The sequence below is a fragment of the Miscanthus floridulus genome, chromosome 8, assembly GCF_019320115.1.
Source record: "Miscanthus floridulus cultivar M001 chromosome 8, ASM1932011v1, whole genome shotgun sequence".
Lineage (NCBI taxonomy): Eukaryota > Viridiplantae > Streptophyta > Magnoliopsida > Poales > Poaceae > Miscanthus > Miscanthus floridulus.
In genome coordinates this window covers 56,947,910-56,974,348 of record NC_089587.1, presented here as the reverse complement: position 1 = coordinate 56,974,348, position 26,439 = coordinate 56,947,910, and the positions used below count along the sequence as shown (strand labels likewise).

Here is a 26,439-nt window from a genome sequence, read left to right as displayed (position 1 = left end):
CAATTGCGGTTCATGTAATTAGCAAAACACTATGGAAACAAACCAATATAATTGCCAAAGTGTATAAGTGAACCGCCATATTGTCATAGACAATAAATGAAGGTACTAGCTACGCGTCCGTGGAATGAACCTACATCTTAGAACCTACAACGAATTAAAATGGTTGATGTTATAGATACCCTTTTATCATACCATGGAGAGACAAGGTGAGATGAGATAATACCCTAATCCCTATTTCAGCAAGACAGGGTGTCATTAGTTGGTGGTTTTATAAGTCGAAAATTTTGTTGTTGCAGTTTTGTAGACACAGACCAGGGCTTGTTTAGTTGGCGAATTTTTTGGCGAAATGGCATTGTAGCACTTTCGTTGTTATTTGACAATTAGTGTCCAATCATAGTCTAATTAGGCTTAAAAGATTCGTCTCGTGAATTTTCGTCTAAACTATGTAATTAGTTTTATTTTTTATTTATATTTAATGCTTCATGCATGCGTTCAAAGATTCGATGTGACGGAGAATCTTGAAAAATTTTGAGAACTAAACACTACCCAGACCAAACCCAAAAAAAAAAACACTCCAAAAAGATCCCAAATAAAGCCCGGCTTGTTTGTAACCAAGTGGAGAAAGAAGAGGGCAGCGCCACCGGGCGGGTGGGCCCACACATAAATAGCGACCAACCGCTGCTAAAAATAAAGCGTGGCGACTGGCGAGGCGAGCGGACCTCGCGTCGATTCTCCCATCCCGCCCCTCCCCCCCCGCGCATCGCGTCCCGTCCCGTCCACTCCCTCGCCGTCGCCGCCGTCGGAGCGCCGCGCAGCGCAGCGCCGGATGACGCAGAGCATGAGAGGCGGAGGGAGCGGCCACGGCCACGGGAAAGGCCAATACGGCAGCAGCCACAACCACCACCTCCACCACAGCGCGCTGTGCTGCCTCTCCGCCGCGCCGCCGCAGCCAGGGGACGCCACGCCGACGCTGACTCCGGAGCCGGAGGCCGCCGCCGCCGCCGCGGCGGCGGCCGCTGCGGCGGGGCCGGCCGTCGCGGTGGAGGGCGTGCTGCACAAGTGGACCAACTACGGCCGCGGGTGGCGGGAGCGTTGGTTCTCGCTCCGCGACGGCGTCCTGTCCTACTCCAAGATTCGGGCCGCCGACGCGGGCGGCGTCGCCCGGGCCGGGGCGCGGGCGCAGGCGGTCGCGGCGGACGGCGACGGGGAGGTCAGGCTGATCGGCTCCAGGGTGGGAGGAGCGCGCCGCACGGAGAAGCCCGCCGGCGTCGTTTTCCTCAAGGTCCGCCTCGCTCTTCCCTGTCCCTTCCTCCTCCTCCCCCGTGCGGTTGGCGCGTGATCTCGGCCGGTGGGGCAGATTCCGTTTCTTGATTTCGTCCTCTCGTTTGCCCGTCGACGGTTTCTCCCCGCATTCCTGACTGCTCGTTCGGTGAATGCAATGCAATTCGAGGCTGATTTTAACCTTTTCACCGCGATTACTTTCCGCCCGCTAAATTTGCGAGATTTTCTTCTTCTCGTATTGCCAATCTATGTTCCCGGGGAATTTGGTTGCCTTCGCGATGCAGCCAGCGCCGCTGTTGGCTGGATCAAAGTGTTGCAAAATTGCAAAAAGAAAAAAAAGAAATCCTATTTAATTGGCCCTGCCTCCGGGTTCTTTTTGAGGGGGGTGCAAGGTAGATTCTCGTGTCGAGTTCTGCTCATGATGATGGAATGGTAGGTGGGAGACATCGTCACATTGCTGGATCGAAATGACGTGACCTCCCTTTTCTATTTTCCTTTTGCTACGATGCTCGCATTCATTCCATCCTTCTCCTTGTCTGCGCATTGCCGTGACAAATCATTCAATCCTGTCCATTTTGTTGTTCAGATCGTCCCCCTCCCTCAAAATCCATTCAATGGTGCTATGCTAACATTAGCATGCTTGATTAATTAATCAACTGACTAACCACTTCATTAGTGGCCCTAAGACAGTTTCCTGTCTAAATTTAGTAGAATCTAGTTTAGCTTGGAGTATAAACGAACAAAAGGCTTCGCCTTTTTCTTTTCTTCTGATGATACCAGTAGTATATGGGAGTATATGTATTTCCAAAAGGGCCGTACCTTTCTCTGTCACGCGATCAGGTACATCTTTGCACGTAAAGCCTGAGCTTTTCGCAGATTTTGTCTAAATTCCAGGCCTTGTTGTTATTTCTGAAAAGGATGGGGGGCTCTGGTGCCATTCTGTTGATACAGATCGATTAGGACAAGCCAAGTTTATCAGTTAGTCGCTGTCTTGTTACTGTACACACTTTTTTAACCCAAAACATGCTGTATGATAGGATTCATCCAAATGGATGGGTACTTGACAGGTGCTATGTGATAATTTTAATAATTTAATGTGATTACGAGATAGGATATGCTCTGGGGATGTTTTTGGAATTTGCATTATTGATTTGTACCGCTCCAGGGGTTGCTTTTCCACAGGGCTTTTACTAGCTGTTGAACTCCCAGTGTTAGTACTATCCCTGGGTCTTTTCAAGGCCTTTGCCCATGGGTCCCAAGAATTAAAGCATGCACAATCCATCCAAGTGGCCGCATAGAGAGAGGGAGCCTAGGGGAGGGAATAAAATGGAGGACCTGTGGTCTATGTCAGATTGAATCAGGGGGGTCTTGTGGATCTTCAGGAACTGCCTAAGTTGTTTGCCTGTTTGGTTGAGGTAGATTGTAGCTTGGATTTGTTTTCTTGGTTTCTTGAGATCCTTGTTTGCCCCCTCATTTTTTTTGCGTTGGATTTTCATTTTGTTTCCCTCCCCCCCTAACCAAAGATTGAATTTGAAGGGAGAGGGGTCCGATTTATATTTTTTTCTTCTGGGGAATACCTTTCCTTGTTCCTTAAATCAGTTCTTGTATTCTCTTTGCCGTTTCTTAATAGAAGGTTTAGAGCTTGTCTATAAGATATTATAGATGCTGGTCTGTGTATGTATACGCTTTTCCTAGGCCTGAATGCCTGATGCATAGTATTGCATAAGGCCAAGGGAAGTTGTACACATTTTCCATGTCCAAGGCTACCCAGTTACAAACATATGGGAGCTAATAAGTTACTATGTTTAGGTGTCAGCATTTCGGGAGAGTAAGTCGGACGATAGGAGATTCTACATATTTTCCCCCACCAAGACGCTTCACTTGAAGACGGACTCGAAAGATGACCGAGTTGCCTGGATTGAGGCCTTGATCCTGGCAAGGAGTGTTTATTCTCTCGGGTCACTCAGTGGGAGAGTAACTTTCGTGCAGAGCGATGTTTCGATTTCAACTGCAAGGCTTAGAGATCGGATGCATCAGGAGGGTCTGAATGAGAGTCTTATACAGGACTGTGAACAGATTGTGCTTTCTGAGTTCTCAAGTTACCGAAAGCAACTGAAGCGACGTTACGAGGATTACTTAAGCTTGTTTGGGTCCTGCAGACATCAGTTTGAGGTAAGAAGAGCTGCATACATTCTTTGTAGGTGTTCATGACTTTGCCCAACGGTGTCCAGTAGCGGCAACCAGTCATTACTTTGCACAACAGTGATAAGTAGCAGCAACCGACTTGATGCCTGAAAGTAAAAATGTGTCTATATATAGTTGTGGCTTCTTAAATTCCTACCAATCAGCATATCTCATGTTGAAATAGTTATATAAGTTTGCAAAGGTTACTCCTTGAATGGTTACTCTCCTCTTTTCCCTGCAGGAATTTTACATAGTGTATTACACACATATTTGTGCAGGAAGGTAAAGATGGAAGTATAACACAGGAGGCATTGACAAGAAATGACTTCTCTAGTTCTCAGCATGGAAATTTTAGCGGTATGATTTTAACACATACTGGGCTATTTTCAGCACTAGACCAGCTACATGATCTACTTATCTGTTTCTTGTGTCTTTCACTCCTTTCATGTTTGTGTTTCAAGTAGCCCGAGTAATTTTGAACTCCCACATTTGTTTCCTAAGAATTAACATCTTGCTAATGGTACAATTTTTGTTCTTGCCCAGAATATAGCACAACAGAATCTGATGAGCATGAGTTTGAGAAGCCAGATGGAGGTGAATTGATTTGTGAAGATGAATCTACATTCTTTGATTCTGTAGACTACTTCACAGAGTCAGACAACAGATCTGCAACCATGTTAACTGGTCAGGAAGTTGTGGATTCCCAAATGCATGATTCCAGTAACAACAGGTTACCTCAAATCACACGACGGAGTAAGCTGCCTGAGCCTACTGAGAAAGAGAAAGGGATCAGCCTCTGGTCCATTATTAAAGATAGCGTTGGAAAGGATTTGACACGAGTTTGTCTTCCAGTTTACTTCAATGAACCACTCTCATCCCTTCAGAAGTGCTTTGAAGATTTGGAATATTCATACCTCTTGGATCAGGCATATCAACATGGAAAAGTGGTAAGATCGCTTTCACATCTTTGGTATTGCACATGTCTAGGAATTTTGTCTGCTTTCCATGAGTGGCAGAGATCAACGAAATTATTTCCAATCCCTTTTCTTGTTCAGCACTGCATCAGAGTTCAAATCAGCAAACTCAATCTTCAAATGTGATTGTGAGGCAAGTTGAAACTAGATGTGTCATATCTGCTGATCAGATTACATATTAGTACCTGTTGTCATGTTGGGAACTCATCAGTATTGTTCAAGCAGTATACTCTGCTAATAAGCGTGGCAGTTTACTCATTCTTAAAAAAGTGAAAGGTGTTTTCAGAGTACTATAGTTGTATCTGTTAGTTTTGCTCAGCTATGCTGTACAATATCACTTGTGAGTTAGGGAAAAGGGCAATGCTGCAGTTCTGTGTATCAACATATAGCATGTTTCTAATACCATGCATGTTGCTATGTTATATGAACTTTTGCTCATTCTTATATTTGAAATCTACTAGGGGGACAGCCTCATGAGAATTCTCAAAGTAGCTGCTTTTGCGGTCTCTGGCTATGCTTCATCTGTTGCAAGACCTTGCAAACCATTCAATCCATTGCTAGGAGAGACCTATGAAGCTGATTACCCTGACAAAGGAGTTCGTTTTTTTGCAGAAAAGGTTAGTTCAATACGCTTTGTTCGTCTTGTGCAAGAGATGCTGTCTGGGTCTCGGGGGGAAGGATTTATGAGAAATGTTATACATTTACTAAGAAAATGAAGTTTATTTGTTTCGATTATGTTCATATAATGCAAAACTACTGTTGTATGTCCATTCCAAAGCCATTTAATTTCTGATAGAGCTATGCCCCTTTGTCTACCTTTTTACTAATCATCCATATCTTACTTTGTGGTACTTTGAATTGGAGACTTTAATTTCATTACATTGCTGTTCAACATTTCCACCAATAGGTTAGTCATCATCCAATGCTGATTGCCTGCCACTGTGAAGGCAAGGGCTGGAAATTCTGGGGCGACAGCAATCTCAAATCCAAGTTTTGGGGGCAGTCAATTCAAGTTGAACCAGTTGGCACTTTGACTCTGGAATTTGAGGATGGTGAAATCTTCCAATGGAATAAGGTGTCCAGCACAACTGGAGATACTAATGTTGCTGATTGATATTATAAGTTTCTTCTCATCATAATTAAATTCTTATCATATTGCCTTTTCAGGTCACAACAACCATTCACAATCTCATTCTTGGCAAGTTGTACTGCAGCCACCATGGAACCATGCACATAAAAGGGAATCGTCAGTATTCATGTAAACTGAAGTTCAAAGAGCCATCACTTCTTGACCGGAATCCTCATCTAGTATGTTTCGCTTTGTTCCTTTCTTTGTACTGTTAAGTGTCAACTCAAACATTACAATTGTGAACAAGGGATGTAGAGCCCACATGTGTTTTCCTCTTTGAGTACATTACCTTCTGACCAATCTGTGGTTAACTCATTATCTTCTTTTGTGCTGTTGGCATTTACATATGAAGAGTTTTGCATGATTATCATGCTCTTAGCATCTGACAAATAAACTGTGGGAGAGATGTAAACCACTTTTCATTGCAAGATTTCAAAGTCTTGGCCTGGGGTATCAATATGAGTGGCTAGACTTAGCATCCATTTGACCTTTGATCACTTGGGGCAAGTGGTTCTCCTTGTGCTGATGATATAATTTGGACTGAGTTAGCAGTGATTTACAAATTTCGTTATATACTTATTGACCCTAGGTTACAGGACTTATATTTCCCGTCTTTTATGTGTGACATCTGAGTTGTAATTTAATTCAAGTGCTACCATAAGTTATTCACTGTTTTAATTTGTGGTGCATACTTGTTTTTAGTTGTATGTTTGCCTCTTTCATACACTGCATTATGTTTATCTGTTGCATGCACTTTGTCCACAGGTACAAGGCTTTGTAGAGGACAATAATGGGAACAAAGCTTCGTTTTTGATAGGGAAGTGGGACGAAAGCATGTATTGTAGTAATTCTGATACTTTCAAGGTGAAGAGCGCCGATCAGCTGAAAGGTGCCTTGCTGCTGTGGGAAAAGAACAAACCTGCTCCTAACCCAACACGATACAATTTGTCTTCATTTGCGATCACACTGAATGAGTTGACCCCAGGGCTGCAGGTATGGATGTACATGTGATTGCCACATAAGTGTTTCGTAATCAAGATTTTGTCCTTAATTGCTTGTCCATTCCTGGATTCAGGAGAAACTTCCACCTACTGATTCACGGCTCAGACCAGACCAGCGCCACCTAGAGAATGGCGAATACGAGAAGGCGAATGCAGAGAAGTTGAGATTGGAGCGCCGGCAAAGAATGGTATCCTCTCTTGCTTCCTATGTAAAATTTAGAACTGACCTAGAGGATCTTGCCGAATAATTTTGGAAGAAGTTGAGCCTTTCATAGATCACATTCCCAACATGATGTTTCATCCTATTCTGTCTCATTGCAGTCAACGAAACTTCAAGACAATGGCTGGAAACCCAGGTGGTTCGAGCAGGACACCGAGGACGGGACTTATCGCTACAAAGGCGGATACTGGGAGACGAGAGAGAAGGGCTGCTGGGATGGGCGCCTCGACATATTTGGGGAATTTGTGGAAACATGAGCGCCCTGTTCTTGCAGCAGCAGAGGTTCAAGTAGCCCACACGCGTCGGGTAACGCCATTCAGAAACAATGGAGCACTGCCATCTCCAATGGAGCATCCTCTTGCTGAAGAAGAAAAGGGAGCAGCCTTGTGCGAGGAGTAGAGCATTGGAGACGAAGGCGTTGCCGTCATGACTGAATGGTAGCATAGTATATGATTGGCCACGGGAGAGGCATTGCCAGCGTGTTAGTATAGTAGTATAGTTCCAATGCAAATAAGAATGCTGGTATTCATTCTTTGGTTCCTTGTGTTGAACGTGGATCTGTTGTTGCTGATTAGGCTACCTGGCCTTCGTTACACTGTGGAAGAGATTTGCTTGCTCGGCTAGGCAAAAGTCTGCCTGCCCATGTAAGAGCAAGTATAATAAGTGGGCTGCGTGTTGACGTGGAGCAGAGAGAGGAGGAGAGAGAAGAGAAACATACTGTAAGCTTAGGGCACCCGCAACAGTAGGAGTCAGCTAGTAGCTCTAAGCCACCCTCTCCATTAGTATTAGCTTTTAGCAATGTCTCATAATATAATTAGGCCCATATGCCACTCTCACATGTTCTTAGAATGTGTGTACGAGCCTAGCTCTTGATCAAGAGTTAGCTTTTCTCTTTTTTTAATTAAAATATAAAGAAAATGCTTAGAGCTGGCTTATGAGCCACCCATTGTGGGTGCTCTTATAACCAGTTTATGCACAGGAACCAAGAAATTCTGTGAGATGGACAAATGGACTTTAAGCCGGCTAACTATTATACCAGTGACTGTTCGTGTTTTTTTGCCGATTGCAGCCGGGGCTGGAAAAGCACCTTCGAGGCAGTAAACTTACATGATCCTGACATAATTCAGCAAACAATTATTACAACCTTCTTTTCGATCTCTGGTGGATAGTGTTTTCATCTTCAAAAATCAAGCGCATAGGTCTCAGCATTATGATCCTAGCAAAACTCACTGCCATTCTCTCTTTCTTTTGGTGAAAGGTATTTCCCTGGTTTTATAGAAGGCATTAAGCATATAACGGCTTACAGACTCCAGAAACAGTTCAGAACAGAGGGAAGCAGAAACACTAGACTGGCACTATAGGCTAGGACCCAAAAAGCAAACTCCTGCGTACAGGCACCACCAAAACCAGTAAACACTTCTTATCAAAAAGAATAAAAAACAGTAAACACTTGCTAAGCTCGATCAGCACCAAAGCAAGTGTTTCATCCTTTTCTTGACTCTTCACTTCAGTGAGACTAGTAGTTCGTCATCCATCCAGAAAGCCACCCTTTGATTTCAAAGAGTCGATTTCTAACAGACGCCCTCAGCAACTATTGCCATTTCTACAAGAAAAGAAAAGAAATCTTTGAACAAAACTTGAGCAGACAATCTTGGGAACATGTTTTCTCTAGACATTTTACTTCTACAAGTCCAAAGCGCCCAGGTGACAAGATATCACACCCGATTTTAAGGACAAAATCGAATGCACAACATATGTATGCCATGATCAATTTATTTGTACATATGTCGACTTCATTACAGTATCATAGCAAGGTTGCTTATAAAACAAAAACATTATTTAAAAAATGTATGCCATGATCAATTTATTTGTACATATGTCGACTTCATTACAGTATCATAGCAAGGTTGCTTATAAAACAAAAACATTATTTAAAAAATGACCCATGGGTCAATGGGTCTGAAAGGAAAACTCATAAGCTGTTAGCGGAAAGGGACGCCATCTCCACATGAAGGTTGACCAGGGGTACACCAGCCTAACAACGGCACCGTCTTTGGGAAACACCATCTTCTAGGGACTCCGTCTTCTGGTCTGAACAACTGGGTGTGGTAGAAAGGGGACAAAGAGAGGAAGGGTGAGTACATCGAAATGTACTCTGCAAGTATAGAAAAGTATGACATGAGGGCCAACACAAGGAAAGGCTTATATAGGTTTGACTCATGCACTTAAAGCGACAAATCCTAATTTACCTTAAATCCTTAGCACCTAATTGCTAGGTGAATTCTGCCTTCTCCTCAAAGAACCAACACTTGAATTCCATCCAAGCTCCCAAACTAATATAATGCTATGTTCCACCATGTATATCAAATATACAATAGGATAAATATTTATTTTAATAACTTATGAAAAATAGGAAAATGTTCACTTAACCAACCACGTAGCAATAATACTTTATCTTAATACTCCGTGATAATAAATTGCATAAGTTATTATATTAAATAAGTTTGTACATTTTCATTGAAACATTTTGTCATATCAATATTATTAATTTAATTTTATGCACTATATAATATATAAATAATAATACACACATATAATACTGTGATATAACAAATTCAATATGTTTAGTGTTGGGATGCAAATAGAGTTTTAACTTATGTGGAAAACAATACTACTAGGACCTAGACTCCTTTTAATAAAAAAACAATTTTTGAATAAAAGATAAAGAATACTAGAATTTCTAATTAACATGTGATAAAATTGCAACAACTTGATTAATAGTTAAAATATAAACTATAGATTTACGAAGTCACAAAATGGGTTGTATCAAGAGTTTATATATCTTAAGACTAGATTTAAACTAAATACATGTCAAACTAGAAAAAAGGTAAATACTGCAAATTCTAACTAGATGTCCCCACTGGAGCCTGCATGTTAATCCTCACAAGACTTGATAATATGAATATCTTACCATAAATATGAATATAGAAAACAAAAGATAGATCCTAGAAATTCCCATAAAAGTCTAAAACATCTTAACATAAATTAGGTATAACCTAATCACCATTGATAATGATAATAGCTATTGGATCTATTTTATTTTATAAATAATTATTCACTTATGCTCTCATGACTCTAATTTATATCACCAAATATGTCATTCAGAAACATGATCTAAAGTAGACCTAAATTTGCATTAATTACCGACGTCCATTGATAATTTACATAACTCATTATTAGGAAAAATAAATACCCCGTCAAATCTACATCTAAATTATCAATATCCCCTCTTATAAAAAAATTGTTTAGATAACGAATAGAGCATATATATATGTTTCTGTATTACCCCACCTCTATCAATATTAATATAATAAGATTTAATTAAAGTAAATATACGCATCGTGCCAACACGCATGAGCAATAAAATACATATGTTACCTTTTATCATATAAAAAATATTTTCTTAACAACTCATATCCTAATGATGCTAACAAATTATTTATAAATCTATAATTTATATAGATTGTTACTTTACATATGTTTATGTATTTTAATTAAAACGTTTGACATGTCTATATTGATAGTATGACCATAACGGCAAATATAGTTATTTGATAGGAAAATTCAATCATCTTGAGAACCGTGGGAGATCATCCGGTGGCTGTATTTTTTCTGGCCTTTAAGAATAATTTAGAGTAAAAAGTCTCATTATAAGGTTTAAGTATTAAAATTCTCTTAATGTTAAAATTGCTATCCCGTTTCGAGATCTCAATTTAACCTCTATGACTTATCTTAAGCAATATGGTGCACGTTTCAAATAATGGCCTATGTTATTGTAATACTTAAGAATATACTCTATGACCTAAAATCCTTAATTTTAAAAAAAGTGCAAAAAGGAGAGTTAATGAAAGATACAATCAGCACAAGAGTTTCAACTTAACTTGAGAGGAAAAAAATCTGTAGCAATCGATAAGAATAAAATTTGGAAAAAAAATCAAAATTTAGATTCGTGACTTCATAAGATTCATGATGCAACAAGAGCCACCATGATAATGGTAGGTTTCAAAATAATTGTATATTTAAAATATACAGAGGTGCCATGCAAAGGAAAAAAAATGAATATGGATGAAAAATATAGATTAGTTCATTGAAAATAGTAATTAATAAGTTTATGATTACTGGATATAGACTACATGATATCTATTACATCTATTATGTTAGAAAATAAACAAAGAGAAAAACATACAATTTAATATAAGTAATTATTTATTAGTCTGATGTACTCCCTCCGTTCTAAATTATAAGAAGTTTTGAGTTTTCTGGATACATATATTTTTGCTATATACTTAAATGACTATTAAGATATGCAGTAAAAACAACATATCTAGAAAAGCCAAAACGGCTTATAATTTGGAATGATGGGAATGTTAAATAATACTTATACTTATATCTCCTAAAATTCTAGCCCGTGCGGGAGCACGGGTTGATGGACTAGTAGTAAGATAATCCCAATGCAAATAAAATGGTAGTATTCATTATTTTTTTTAAATGATTGAGTATTCATTCTCTCTTTCTTTTAACTGTCCCTGCTTTTTTTATAGACGGTAATAAGCATATATCGGCTTAAAACATTCCAGAAACAGTTCAAAACAGAGGAAGGAGAAATACAAGACAGGCAATCTGCGCCGGCCCCCAAAAGCAGAAACTTCAAGACAATGGCAGGAAACCCCGGTGGTTCGGGCCGGACACAGAGGACGGGACGTACCGCTACAAAGGCGGATACTGGGAAACAAGAGAGAAGGGCTGTTGGGATGGGTGCCTTGACATATTTGGGGAAGTTGTGGAAACATGAGCACCCTGTTCTCGCAGCAGCAGAGGTTCAAGTAGCCAACACGCATCGGGCAACGCCATTCAGAAACAATGGAGCACTGCCATCTCCAATGGAGCATCCTCTTGCTGGGGATTGCCACTCTTATGGAGGCCGCCTCTCTGATTGCCAACTTTGTGGTGGCAACTACAAAAATATCTAAAAAATAGTAACTCGTCTAATATTTTACCATTTTTGCTGACGTGGTATGCCAGATCAGTCAGCCAGCTTGGGAACAGGCCGTTGACGCTCGAAGACCGAAGGCAAAAGACCATTCTGCCCCCGCCGTGTATTGCTTAACAAGCGCCGTCTCCTCCCATCTGTTCAGTCCACTCGCTATTTTCCCGTCCCTCCCCTTTCATTCCTCGTGGCGGCGCGAGCTCGAGGCGGGCAAGCGGGAGCTCGACGGCGGCGCCAAGTCGCAGGACGGCACGACGCCTGCAAGGTTAGATCTACTTCCTTCTTCTACCTACGCACGGCATCTGTGAATGGGAGGATTCCTGATGCTAGGGTTTCCTAATTTTTGTGTGTTGATGTAGGATTCGGATGTAGAGCAAACCATTAGCCACGATGGTGTTGTCTCCGTGCCCCCCCGTGGTATGTTTCATTGTTATGGCATGTATGTGAGGGGATCCCATATGTGAGGGATGTCCTAACTCCCAATTTGTTTGTTTTGCTTGTCACTGTTAGGATTGATCCTGGCAATGCTTTTAGAATCCATGTTAGCGTTGATAAATACACTTTGGTTAACGACTATGGAGTGGTTGACCTAGATGCTCAAGAACATGACATGTGGTTTGATAGTAGCAATGTGTACACACTGAATGGCTTTGTAGATGATATGGCCAGCAAGATCATTTGGGGCTGCAGTCAGCAACTGCTTATTTGGGGTGTTGACATTGACAGTGGAACAGAGTGGAAGGTTACTAGCAGTGATCAGTTTGAGGAGATGATAATGTCTAGGATGGATGAGAAGGTAATGCATGTTAGCTGTGATGTTGTTGAGAAAGATGCAGTTGGTCTGAATGATGTTGTTAGCAGAGCAAACAAAGGTGGGTCTTCTACTACTGCTGTCCAATCTGGTGTGACAAATACAGGACATGCAGAGAATGCAGAAGGCTTAGGTGACACTTGTAGTACTCCTGAAGAAGGTAGAGCTGAAGAAAATGTGGTTGATTGGAACACATTGACTATATTGGCTGATGAGAACTGTGATGGTGAAGCTAATGCTGTGGTAGATGAGGATCAAATCTATGAGGCTTTTGGATTCAAGGCAGCAGATGAGGCTCCTGCAGATGAGGTTCCTATTCCTAACATACCTGCTGATGTGGAGGATGAAATGAATGAGGCAGCAATCCCTGTTAATGATGACCTAGGAGATGAGCCAATGTTTGGTTGGGATAGAGACAACCCTGACATGAGTGTTGGGACACTGTATCCTTGCATGGATGATTTTAGGATGGCAATTAGGCAGCATGCTATTGTGAATGAGTTTCAATTAGGGACAGAGAAGTCTGACAAGGAGAGGTTTAGGGGCTACTGCAGTTCCAAGGGCTACCCATGGAAAATTAGAGCTAGGACACAGAAGGATGGCAGTGTCAGGGTACCAATACTAACACTTTTTTTATTCTCTTGATGTAACCTTATTTCTGATATTTGCATGTTGTATATGAATTTATCTTAACTATTTCTGACATTTCTTCATGTATGTGCAGATCCAAATCAATAAGGGTACCCACAAGTGTCCTTCAAAGAGTAGAGTTCTTGGGAGGATGACATCCCAAAAGTGGATTGCTGAGAGGGCTATACCACTATTGAAGGATAATCCTGAGATGGGTCCCAAAGCTATGAAGGAAGAGTTAGAGAAGAAGTACAACATAAAGATTCCATATCATACTGTATTTTATGGGAGACAGAGGGCTACAGATAAATTATTTGGTAAGTGGGATGATTGTTTTGATTATTTGTTTAGATTCAAGGCTGAGATTGAGCTTATGTCTCCTGGTAGTGTAGTTGAGATAGATACAGTTACTGTGGAAGGCAAGGTACACTCAGTAGATTTTTTTGTGCCTTCAAAGCAAATATAGATGGATTTAGAGATGGCTGCAGACCCTATATTAGTGTAGATTCAACTGCTCTCAATGGTGAGTGGAATGGCCACATGCCTGCAGCCAATGCAATAGATGGCCACAATTGGTTGTACCCAATTGCTTTTGGCTTCTTTGATTCAGAGACCAAGGATAATTGGACTTGGTTCATGGAATAGTTAGGGAAAGCTTTAGGGCTAATGAACCACTTGGCTATATGCACTGATGCTTGCAAAGGGCTAGAAGCAGCTGTGAAAAAGGTTTTCTCTAGAGCAGAGCAGAGTGTTTTAGGCATCTCATGGAAAATATGAAGAAAATGTTTACAGGAAATGCCTATGCTAAGTACATGTGGCCAGCAGCAAGGGCATGCACAGTAGAGAAGTTCAATAAATTGATGGACAAAGTTATTGAAGCCTATCAGGAGTTGTTCCATGGTTGAAGGAACATCACAGTTTATCGTGGGCCAGGAGTGGATTCAAGGAAGAGATCAAGTGTGACTTCATAAATAACAATTTGGCTGAATCTTGAAATGCATGGATCCAAGCTGTAACACCTCGGTGTTACGATCCTTTTTAGTGCCGCGATTTAGGCCTAAGTAAAGCTTTCGAAACGAGTTTCTCGAATTTTTAATTTAAATATACGGGAAGAGATAAGCGAAGCTTGCGTAAATTAGTAAACCATTGTAAAAGTTATGATGGATGAACATGCTCCAAAGCTAAGTGTTGTTACGGTGATTTACATAAGAATGCCTGAGTCAGAAGCACGTTGTCCTGTTTCCGAGTCAACTCGTGTCATTTTCGCCACGTTGTTCTTGTTTTAATGAAAGTTGGCCGAACTTGCTGCAGCGCCGTCCTTCTTATCCCCGTTGCTTGCCCTAGGTCCCTATCTTCATCGACTCCATCCGTTTCCCCGCTCTGGATGGCAGCAGTCACATCACCGATCAATCCGCGCCAGTCCTGCTTTCCCCTCCCTTTTTCTTCTCTACGGTGCCGAGGAGGAAACGACCAGCCGTGGAACGCCACTGCCGGGCAGGCCGGACCACGCCCACGCTGCCATGCCGGACCTGTCTTGCCTCGCCTGCCTCCGTCCTTGTTTTTTCCCTCTGTCCTTTTTCTATTTCTGCTATCGAGGAGGAACTCTAGTTCGTGGGCGACGGTTCTCTTCTCTCTCTCTCTCTCTCGCGCGCGCGAGAACAAGCTGGTCCCGCAGCGTTGCCTCACCGGCGCCATTCCTTTTCCCCCCGCCTACTACCCATGGCCGGTGCTGCGCCCCCTAGCCACAACCACCCGCGCTCAGCCGAGTCATAGTCGCCGTGCCTCGCAGTACCGCCCCTCCTTCCTCACGCACCCCGCTGCGCACCGCACACACAAGCGCGTTGAATCCGCACGCAACTCCCCCTGTGCGCCCATGGTCCCGCAGCCGCGCCGTCCGCCCGCGCTTGAGCCTACGTGCGCCCTCGGTCCTGGCCACGCTGGAGCCACGATCCAGCTCCTGCTCTCCCCACGGCATGCTTGGCTCGGACTACCACGTCATCGAGCCGCCTCGCCAGCCACAACTACCGTGCACGCAGGCGCGCGCGTGCCACTGTCGTGGCCGTGCACGAGCAGCAGCGTCCCTTGTTCCGCAGCGCTGGCCGGATGTGACTCGCCTGCTGCCGCAGCGCCATGCCCGCGCCCGCAGCCATGCCTCTCCCCCGCGCAAGCTCACGCGAGTCCCATGGCTTGCTCTTGATAGCATCCGCATTCTTCGTGCCTACGCGCCTGAGCCTCCAGCACCACTACACGCAAGTCTCCGAAGCACCACGCGCCATCCGGTCGCCCGCACCCCTGTCCTCGCCGAGCCACCGTGAATCGGAGCCGTCGCTGCCGTTTTTGCCACCTTCCATGGGTTGCGCGGGCAAGCTGTCGTGGGGCAGCTCGGGCCTTGCCATGGTCGGGTCGTGGTCGCGCGAGTTCCCGGGCAACTCTCCGGCGTGTCTTCCGCCACCGCTGTGCCTTCTCGGCCGGGATTGGTCACCTGCCGGTGCTTTGCTTTGGAAGAAGACGAAGGGTATGAATCCAAGTAGATTTTTGTAAAGGGGTTCTCGGTGCAAAATACTAGACTCATTTAAATAGTACATTAGCACCGCGGAGTGATTTAGTAGAAGCTCAGGGATCTTTTTGCTAATATTCCCGTAGCTGCTGTGGATCTCGTGATCGGGCTGGTTTGCTGGGCTAGCCTGCCATTGGCGCTGGGTCGCACCCCGCCTCGTGTTGGGCCTACTCGCGCTGCTGGGCCGCCTACCCCGCTGGGCTGGCCGGCTGCCACTCGCCACCTAGGTCGCCGCACGCCCACCTGGGCCGGACTGCCGCCCCATGGGCCGTGCGCCATTGGACCGTGTGCGCCGTTCAGGCCTAGGCCGAGTTGTTTGACGTCGGCCCGTTTCGAATTGTAGAGCAATTTCTAAGTCAGTTAAAAGGTAAACTTGCAAAATCATTATAAAATTGTATAGGAATCCAAAAATAGTGAAACTAGTTTTGTTAGCCTCCTAAAATCATGATCTACCTGTTAGTATAGTTGGTTCACATAGTGTGATATTATTCCTGAAGGCTATATAATTAATTTAAGATACTTAATGTTGTAAAATATAAACTTGTAGCAACTTCCGTGATAAATTGGTAATAGTATTGGATCTGAAATCTTTACAGTAGATTCCTAGCAATATTAGCTGCTCATCGTAATTTTTGTAGCTCTAGAATAATTAGTTGCTAGATAAATAATGATGTCCTATTACGAATAAAGAAACACCGTTGGTTTATATAACTAAAAGAATTGTTGAGAAATAACGTCTTATGCGATAACATGGATATGTAGCCTAAGTACGGTCGTCGTTAGAACTAGCTCGTTCACTTGAGAGACGTAGAGCATATTTATACGAGTCACGATTGCAGTCAGTTGATCATACCCTTGCATTTCATTACATTGCATATCATGATAGGGACGTCGATGGATCATAGAGTCATCGGGAGTTGCTGGAGAAATGGTGCTTTTAGAGATCATGTCGCCATGATGGAAAGCTAACTTCTAATTGTATTTTACCTAGGCAAGCCCTGGTGCATAACCCCTACTTTTCTACAGTTTAAATTATATTTGTGCATTAAGTTTGAAGGAGTTGAATGAAACCCACTTACATATATATCTTTATCCTATGAGTCTTACTAGTACGACAGGATCGTGTAGATTGCTATGCTATAGGACTCCGGTAGAAGTCGCGTGATTGCCTGTCACTCACGAGATATATGAAATATGTTACTATATGATTATCACTTGGAATATATAAAATGGTGGAAAGGAAAATGGTGACCGGGCAGGGATATGGTTTGGGTATTGGTGGGTGTAAGAAGCTGTGTCACCGCGGAGGCGGGTCATAGCTTGGTTATACCGTTTTTCCCTTTCTGGTCGGTTAAGGACCGATCGTTGCATATGACTCTAGGTAGGTCATAGACTTATTATCCCGAGCATATACTTGTGTATGGGCGCTTGGAAGACTTGTTGCTCTCTTGTCACGGATCCGGCTCTTTCCGGACCGACTGTTAGGGTTTCTTTTTGGTGGAGGAGGTCCTTACACCGCACTGAGTCCGGGACTCAGGGGCGGGGGTTTGGAGTCCCAGTTTGGACGGGGACCTGGACACTTGGGGTAGGAGAGTGATGGGTTGGTCCTACTTGTGCCTGGGGTACAAGTGGGGCATGTGTTTTTAGGGTACCCAGCTGGGGGCATTGATTCATGAATCACCGGGCGATCCGGTACGGCTTGTCTACGGTGTAGCATCGTAGTAAGAATATGAAAGATGGAAGATAGAAAAAGGAAATCTGATTGCTTACCACCTGCTTGAAAGTAGCACAGGTGCTTACATAGAATGGTTAGTTAATGAACCAATGTGGCTATTAATAAAAATCGAATATAAGGATGCACGCTTAGTAATGTTGCCTGCAAATGCAATAAATCCACAAGCCAAATAGCCTTGTATATCCTTGGAGTCTTTTCTTTTCTCCTATCAGGCAAGTCTTGCTGAGTACAATTGAGTACTCAGGGTTTTATTCCCCCTGTTGCAGGTGACAGATGGATGCTAGAGCTGACCCTTGTGTATGGATACCTCCTGGTGGGCTCAGCGAGGATTCCTTTACGCTGCGATTGTAGTTTTTGTTTACAACTCTCACCGAATGTTTTTGTAAATGAAAGTTTATAATCCGTTGTCATAGTTGCTATATGTATCAATACTTCAACATGTCATGAATAGATATTTATTTCCGCTGTAATTCTGATAACATGTTTATATGCCGCTGTTACATTAAATTATTCATAACTTTGATAAAATGATTTCATTTTGTTGTTATAACAATAAATGTTATACTCTGATGTACATGTAAAGTGATGAAGAACTGGTTAAGAATGATGTAAGATTTATTCTCTCATTCGTGATCCTGATGGCAAAAATATGGATTTTTAGGTTCTCCCCCGGGGTGTGCCCGATGGAACCAAGTAATTTAGTGTTCTCCCTCAAGTGCTTAGTGTCTAATGGAAGACAAGCACTTCTGTGAGGCATTAGATTAGACGGTTCTGCCACAGGTGGTATCGGAGCACAAATGAAGAAACAAGGCTTCGAAAACCTTTTCTAAACTAAAATTTGACAACCCATTGTTGCAAAAAGTTAGGACGTTTGTATGCGAAGTTATATAAGTAGCCCTATTACTATGGTTATGTATCTAGGATAGATGGCACTCTACTGACTTAGATAGGATTAATCAAGCTCCTATAGGTACACTGACTTGAGCATAGTCCGATAGTATCGACTAGCTACAGGGAGAGAATGATGTGCCAAAAATCTAAGAACGGTTGCCCTATATGTTGGCAATAGTGAAAGGACGTATAGGACGTGCATTCATGCATATCCTATTTGTGCATTGTAGTGCTCATATTGCATGTAGACACGCCCTCCATAGGTGTCACACGTGTCGTATTGTGCACGACAGACTTGTTCCTATTCCAGAGTAGGTCTGCACTATGGCTTCGTGTTTCACGTTCGCCCGTGGTTCGCACCGATCATGACCCACGTCTCCCCGTACCCCTTTTCTACGCTCTTGTTGGACCCTTGCCCTGCAGTCGTACTAGTCAGTAATGGCATCACACGTTGCTCGCCTCGAACTCGTAGAATTTGGTTGATTCATCGTAGTGATCTCGCACAGGAACCCTGGTGAACCACGCCAGGACCACTGAACGCTCCACCTTTATAAGTAGAGCCTGGCTTAGCCATTGGTACCACCACTTGGTGCACTTTAGCTCGCTTAGCTTTTTCCTTTGAGCCAGCCTTTCTTTTCGCTTAGCCTTCCTTGCACCCACCGCCAGAGATGGCAGGAACCTGGGTTAGTACCTATTGCATGAACATTGAGGGTTTTCCCAGAATCCTACATGCCACCGTGCAAAAGCTCGGAGTCAAAGATTGTCCCGAGTATGAGGGCCGTGAGTATGAGGAGCATGGCACCGAGCGATGTGAGGTTACCATCTACATCGGGAAGAGTGAAGAGTTCCCCGACCTCACTGAAGCCTGGAGTGTGACCGCCACTGAGTTTAGCTTCACCGACACCTACTAGGTTGTGGCTCGCAAAGCCTTGTGGTACCTCTACCAGATCTATGAGGAGCCCATTGCTCGTACCCCCATGCGGTTCTTTCCTCCTTTGGGCAAGAATCGGTGGGCATGGAGGGCCCGCATGGAGGCTTTGCAAGGCCGAGATGTGCAAGAGGACAGTCCCACCGTGGTGCACTTGACCACGTACCTGCTCGCTCTGGATGAGCAGTATGACTGGCAAGCCTTGGAGCTGAGGGCGTGCCTTCGGCGTGTCGAGGAAGCCGAGGTCTTCAACCGAATGCTCTAGGTGCAGCTCGCCGAAGCGCATGCCAGCGCTGCAGCTGCTGAGAGCCAGGAGGCTACCATGGAGGAAGCCTTGAAGGAGGCTGAAGATCAGCATGTCCATTAGCTGGGTGTGGCCTATCTGTTCACTAGGGCTAGGTGGAGGACAATGGCTATGATAGGCGGGATGCCCCAATCTTGGAGGGATCCCTATCCACCCGCTCGAAAGAAGGAGAACCGGTGATGCAGAACCGCCAGCACCTCCACTGTCGGAAGTGTTAGAAGCAAAACCCTTGGTTCCTCTCACTCAACCATTGCCATGAGAAGATGTAGAGTAGTTGCCTTGGGATGCTATACCCATGGTAGTAGTGTTTTTTGTTGTAGTCCTCTAGTATTGTATTCTTGCTGTTGTCTTTCATCCATAGCTGTTGAGATCGTCCGACCATAGGTGAATGCTGTGTCATGAATGGGGCCTGAATGCCTGTACACTGTACCCGTATAAGATCGTTGGAATATGCATGTTATTTAGTTCACTGTGTTATTGCGTTCATCTACCTTAAGTTTGTTAGACGTGCTTAAAGTTTTCTGGGGTGATATTAAGCGGGTTGCAAGAGAAGTTGCCATTCAAATGCCAGCAGATCAGCCATGATTGGATAATATAGGATACTGTATTGGCTAATTGTGGGTGTCCCAGCAGAACACTTGAATCTTTTTAAAACAAATCCGTCGTTGGATTTCCCTTGTTGTGGAGGGAAACCTTTGTTGTTTGAATTTTTCCCTTGCGATACCCCCTTACTCTATGGTCTATGACCCCACCGCCTTCATGGCATGTAAGTTGGTAATAGCTGCCTAGTTAAAAGCTTATGGTGCCACGATGAAAACGAGGGCTCCCTGTGGAACAGCTGCCACATGTGACACTGCTCGGCACACGCTGGTATTGAGGCTGTTGACCAAGTACCTGTACCAAGTTACACCGTCATACCCCTTTTGCTATAATTTTCTCCTTGGAAATGTTTAGGTGTTCAAACGGGAAATCCATAATGGGTGATGCAGAAGCGTTCTTTCGAGGTAAACAAGAGGTGGTTTTGGAGGTTGGAAGTATGACATGGTCTCAGTCTACATGGAAGACGGATGTGGTTGAGTAAAAGAAGGAAAAAGAAGAGTAGTAAGGAAGGTTAACCGTGGGTAGTCGTAAAAAGTCTGAGTGGACGTCATGTCTCAAGCCCTGTGTTTAGTTGACCACGCTATGCATGCGAGTCATTTCGCCGCGTGCCCTACGAACGTTGTCTGTATTGGGTCCTTAGCTTCCCGTTTTCACATGGCCGCAGCATGGTGCCGCACTCACCATCCTTGTGCACTATGCGCTTTTCCTTTTCCTGGCATCCGGTCGGCTCTCTACCCCTCACCGTCATTCCCCGTACCGGACCCCCCATTTCCCCCTTCCCTTTCTTTCTTCTTTTGGTGGCACGACCGCCCGCACGCCTACCTCATCGAGCGGACCCCCTCTCCTCTCTTTTATTTCCCCCTCTACCGCTCACACAGGAAGCGCACCATGTTTTCGATCTTATCTCCACAGCATGAACCGCTGGTGTATTCCATCCCTGCCGCACCCACCTCCAGTGTGCTGCTTCCCCTCTCTGTTCTAATCTATAAAATGCCATTGGTCCTTGCTCTTCTTCTTCATCCCATTCCCTCGCATCTAGAGCAAAGCTACAAAATCCAGTCGACAGTGTGACGCTAGGTTCGTCAGTTTGAGGTGATAGTGTGATCTGAGAAGAAGAAAGGATCTGGTTCGTCGAGGAAGTTCGAGTTCCCTTTGGTTAGTTGTTCTCAGGGTTCGCGATATTTGAGTTTTGGGAGTCCTATTTCTGGACCATATGGTGCTACGCCATGTTTTGGATAATCATTATCTTATTGTTTCTCCATTGTCCTCGTCTATCTCGACTTCTGGATTAGATCTCGGTTGTACCAAGTTGCTCTTAACCATGTATCCCTAGATCCCCGTGTGGTTTAGTATTCGAAGTCGTGTAATCTTTCGTGTAACCCTAATCTATGAATGTAATTGTGTTTCCCCTTTTCTGGTTCTACTTTCGAATCCCGGGACAAGATTCTTTTTAAGGGGGGTTGGTTGTAACACCTTGGTGTTACGATCCTTTTTAGCGCCGCGATTTAGGCCTAAGTAAAACTTTCGAAACGAGTTTCTTGAATTTTTAATTTAAATATACGGGAAGCGATAAGCGAAGCTTACGTAAATTAGTAAACCATTGTAAAAGTTACGACGGATGAACGTGCTCCAAAGCTAAGTGCTGTTACAACGATTTACATAAGAATGCCTGAGTCAGAAGCACGTTGTCCTGTTTCTGAGTCAACTCGTGTCATTTTCACCGCACTGTTCTTGTTTTAATGAAAGTTGGCCAAACTTGCTGCAGCACTGTCCTTCTTGTCCCCGTTGCTTGCCCCAGGTCCTTGTTTCACAGCGTTGTCTTCATCGACTCCATCTGTTTCCCTGCTCTGGACGGCAGTAGTCACATCACCGATCAATCCGCGTCAGTCCTCCTTTCCTGTCCCTTTTTCTTCTCTGCGGTGCTGAGGAGGAAATGACCAGCCATGGAACGCCACTGTCGGGCAGGCTGGACCACGCCCACGCTGCCATGCCAGACCTGTCTTGCCTCGCCTGCCTCCATCCTTGTTTTTTTCCTCTGTCCTTTTTCTATTTCTGCTGTCGAGGAGGAACTCTAGTCCGTGGGCGACGGTTCTCTTCTCTCTCTTGCGCGCAAGAACAAGTTGGTCCCGCAGCGTTGCCTCACCGGCGCCCTTCCTTTTCCCCCCGCCTGCTGCCCATGGTCGGTGCTGTGGCCCCTAGCCGCAACCACCCGCGCTCAGCTGAGTCGTAGCCATCGCGCCTCGCAGTACCGCCCCTCCTTTCTCATGCACCCCGCTGCTCACCGCACACGTAGGCACGCTGAATCCGCACGCAACTCCCCCTGTGCGCCCATGGTCCTACAGCCGCACCGTCCGCCCGCGCTTGAGCCTACGCGCGCCCTCGGTCCCGGCCACGCTGGAGCCACGGTCTAGCTCCTGCTCTCCCCACGGCACACCTGGCTCGGACTACCGCATCACCGAGCCGCCTCGCCAGCCGCAACTACCGCGCACGTAGGCATGCCTCTCCCCCGTGCAAGCTCACATGAGTCCCATGGCTTGCTCTTGACAGCATCCGCATTCTCCGTGCCTGCGCGCCTGAGCCTCCAGCGCCACTGCACGCAAGTCTCTGAAGCACCATGCGCCATCCGGTCGCCCACGCCCCTGTCCTCGTCGAGCCACCGTGAATCGGAGCCGCCGCTGCCGTTTTTGCCACTGTCCGCGGGTTGCGCGGGCAGGCTGCCGTGGGGCAGCTCGGGCCTTGCCGTGGCCAGGTCGTGGTCGCGCGAGTTCCCGGGCAACTCTCCGGTGGGTCTCCCGCCACTGCCGTGCCTTCCCGGCCGAAGCTCCCCTGCCGGTGCTCTGCTTTGGAAGAAGACGAAGGGTATGAATCCAAGTAGATTTTTGTACGGGGGTTCTCGGTGCAAAATACTAGACTCATTTAAATAGTACATTAGTACCGCGGAGTGATTTAGTAGAAGCTCAGGGATCTTTTTGCTAATATTCCCGCAGCTGCTGTGGATCTCGTGACCGGACTGGTTTGCTGGGCCAGCCTGCCATTGACGCTGGGTCGCACCCCGCCCCGCGTTGGGCCTACTCACGCTGCTGGGCCGCCTGCCCCGCTGGGCTGGCCGGCTACCACTCGCCACCTGGGTCGCCGCGCGCCCACCTGGGCTAGACTGCCGCCACATGGGCCGCGCGCCATTGGACCGTGTGCGCCATTCAGGCCTGGGCTGAGTTGTTTGACGTCGGCCCGTTTCGAATTGTAGAGCAATTTCTAAGTCAGTTAAAAGGTAAACTTGCAAAATCAATATAAAATTGTATAGGAATCCAAAAATAGTGAAACCAGTTTTGTTAGCCTCCTAAAATCATGATCTACCTGTTAGTATAGTTGGTTCACATAGTGTGATATTATTCCTGGAGGCTATATAATTAATTTAAGATACTTAATGTTGTAAAATATAAACTTGTAGCAACTTCCGTGATAAATTGGTAATAGTATTGGATCTGAAATCTTTACAGTAGGTTCCTAGCAATATTAGCTGCTCATCGTAATTTTTGTAGCTCTAGAATAATTAGTTGCTAGATAAATAATGATGTCCTATTACGAATAAAGAAACACCGTTGGTTTATATAACTAAAAGAATTGTTGAGAAATAACGTCTTATGCGATAACATGGATATGTAGCCTAAGTACGGTCGTCATTAGAACTAGCTCGTTCACTTGAGAGACGTAGAGCGTATTTATACGAGTCACGATTGCAGTCAGTTGATCATACCCTTGCATTTCATTACATTGCATATCATGATAGGGACGTCGATGGATCATGGAGTCATCAGGAGTTGCTGAAGAAATTGTGCTTTTGGAGATCATGTCGCCATGATGGAAAGCTAACTTCTAATTGTGTTTTACCCAGGCAAGCCCCGGTGCATAACCCCTACTTTTCTATAGTTTAAATTATATTTGTGCATTAAGTTTCAAAGAGTTGAATGAAACCCACTTGCATATATATCTTTATCCTATAAGTCTTACTAGTATGATAGGATCATATAGATTGCTATGCTACAGGACTCCGGTAGAAGTCGAGTGATTGCCTGTCACTCGCGAGATATAGGAAATATGTTACTATATGATTATCACTTGGAATATATAAAATGGTGGAAAGGAAAATGGTGACCGGGCAGGGATATGGTTTGGATATTGGTGGGTGTAAGAAGCTGTGTCACCGCGGAGGCAGGTCATAGCTTGGTTACACCGTTTTCCCTTTCTGGTCGGTTTAGGACCGATCGTTGCATATGACTCTAGGTAGGTCACAGACTTATTATCCCGATCATATACTTGTGTATGGGCGCTTGGAAGACTTGTTGCTCTCTTGTCACGGATCCGGCTCTTTCCGGACCGACTGTTAGGGTTTCTTTTTAGTGGAGGAGGTCCTTGCACCGCACTGAGTCTGGGACTCAGGGGCGGGGGCTTGGAGTCCCAGTTTAGACGGGGACCTAGACACCCGGGATAGGAGAGTGATGGGTTGGTCCTGCTTGTGCCTGAGGTACAAGTGGGCTGTGTGTTTTTGGGGTACCCAGCTGGGGGCATTGATTCGTGAATCGCCAAGCGATCCGGTACGGCTTGTCTACGGTTTAGCATCGTAGTAAGAATATGAAAGATGGAAGATGGAAAAAGGAAATCTGATTGCTTACCACCAGCTTGAAAGTAGCACAGGTGCTTACATAGAATGGTTAGTTAATAAACCAATGCGGCTATTAATAAAAATCGAATATAAGGATGCACGCTTAGTAATGCTGCCTGCAAATGCAATAAATCCACAAGCCAAATAGCCTTGTATATCCTTAGAGTCTTTTCTTTTCTTCTATCAGGTAAGTCTTGCTGAGTACAATTGATTACTCAGGGTTTTATTCCCCCTGTTGCAGGTGACAGGTGGATGCTAGAGCTGACCCTTGTGTATGGATACCTCCTGGTGGGCTCAGTGAGGATTACTTTATGCTGCGATCGTAGTTTTTGTTTACAACTCTCACCGAATGTTTTTGTAAATGAAAGTTTATAATCCGTTGTCATAGTTGCTATATGTATCAATACTTCAACATGTCATGAATAGATATTTATTTCCGCTATAATTCTGATAACATGTTTATATGCCGCTGTTACATTAAATTATTCATAACTTTGATAAAATGATTTCATTCCGCTGTTATAACAATAAATGTTATACTCTGATGTACATGTAAAGTGATGAAGAACTGGTTAAGAATGATGTAAGCTTTATTCTCTCGTTTGTGATTCTGATGGCAATAATGTGAATTTTTGGGTTCTCCCCTGGGGTGTGCCCGACAGAACCGAGTAATTTAGTGTTCTCCCTCGAGTGCTTAGTGTCTAATGGAAGACAAGCACTCCTGTGAGGCATTAGATTAGGCAGTTCTGCCACACAAGCACACAAAGATCTACCATTAGACATTCTAGCTGATGTTATCAGGCACAAGACAATGGTACTTTTTGAGAAGAGAAGGAAGATATCCAAGGCCCTAAAAGGATTCATACTACCAACAGTAATTCATCAGCTAAATGCAGCCTCAAAGGGACTAAACCATCTAAAGGCAACTTAGGGTGGACCCAACCAAGCAGAGGTGATAGTCATGTACAATGATGAAGTTGTCAAGAGGCATGTTGTCTACCTAGACCAACATGAGTGTACACGCAGAGAGTGGCAAGCCCTGTCCCCATGCACTGGCAGTCATAACAGCTGAAAGGCAGCCAAATATGGAGCAACATGTGGATGTGGCATACTCAGTGCACAAGTTCCAAGCAGCATATGCAGGAATGATTCCTGTCATCACTGATAAGAGCTAGTGGCCAGTAGTTGAGAAGGGATTCAAGCTTCTTCCACCAATTGGGAAGAAAAGAGGACTTGGGAGGCAAAGGAAAAAGAGGGTTAAGGGATGCCTAGAGAGAAGTGGCAAAGCCACAAGGTAGGTTACTTGCAAGGGCTATGGTGAATTAGGCCATAGAAGGACCAGTTGGAGGTGCCCACTAAGTGGCACCAAAAAAAGGTAACTTACTAACCTACCTTTGCTGAAATCCTTTCATCATTGTTAACTAACTTAATGAAATTGCAGGAAGAGGACAAGAAAGGCAAAGACCAAAAAGGGGCCAAAGAAGGGT

At 44.6% G+C, this 26,439-nt stretch overlaps 1 protein-coding gene across 1 annotated transcript; it reads left to right on the top strand.

The window, feature by feature from the left end:
- The first annotated feature begins 746 nt into the window (after positions 1–746).
- On the top strand, positions 747–7,822 carry LOC136472157 (oxysterol-binding protein-related protein 2A-like). Its single transcript, XM_066469882.1, has 10 exons — positions 747–1,282; positions 3,091–3,453; positions 3,744–3,822; positions 4,009–4,412; positions 4,901–5,056; positions 5,347–5,514; positions 5,607–5,747; positions 6,334–6,561; positions 6,644–6,757; positions 6,891–7,822. Exons 1-10 carry the CDS (start codon positions 827–829, stop codon positions 7,044–7,046), a joined length of 2,265 nt encoding a protein of 754 aa, XP_066325979.1. The 5' UTR covers positions 747–826; the 3' UTR covers positions 7,047–7,822.
- The last annotated feature ends 18,617 nt before the right edge of the window (positions 7,823–26,439 follow it).

Excerpts from the sequence above, each read along its gene's own strand:
- LOC136472157 (XM_066469882.1), top strand. The coding sequence starts at position 827 with ATGACGCAGAGCATGAGAGGCGGAGGGAGCGGCCACGGCCACGGGAAA. Across the intron at positions 1,283-3,090 it reads CCGGCGTCGTTTTCCTCAAG|GTGTCAGCATTTCGGGAGAG; the intron begins GTCCGCCTCGCT and ends TACTATGTTTAG. Across the intron at positions 3,454-3,743 it reads CCTGCAGACATCAGTTTGAG|GAAGGTAAAGATGGAAGTAT; the intron begins GTAAGAAGAGCT and ends ATATTTGTGCAG.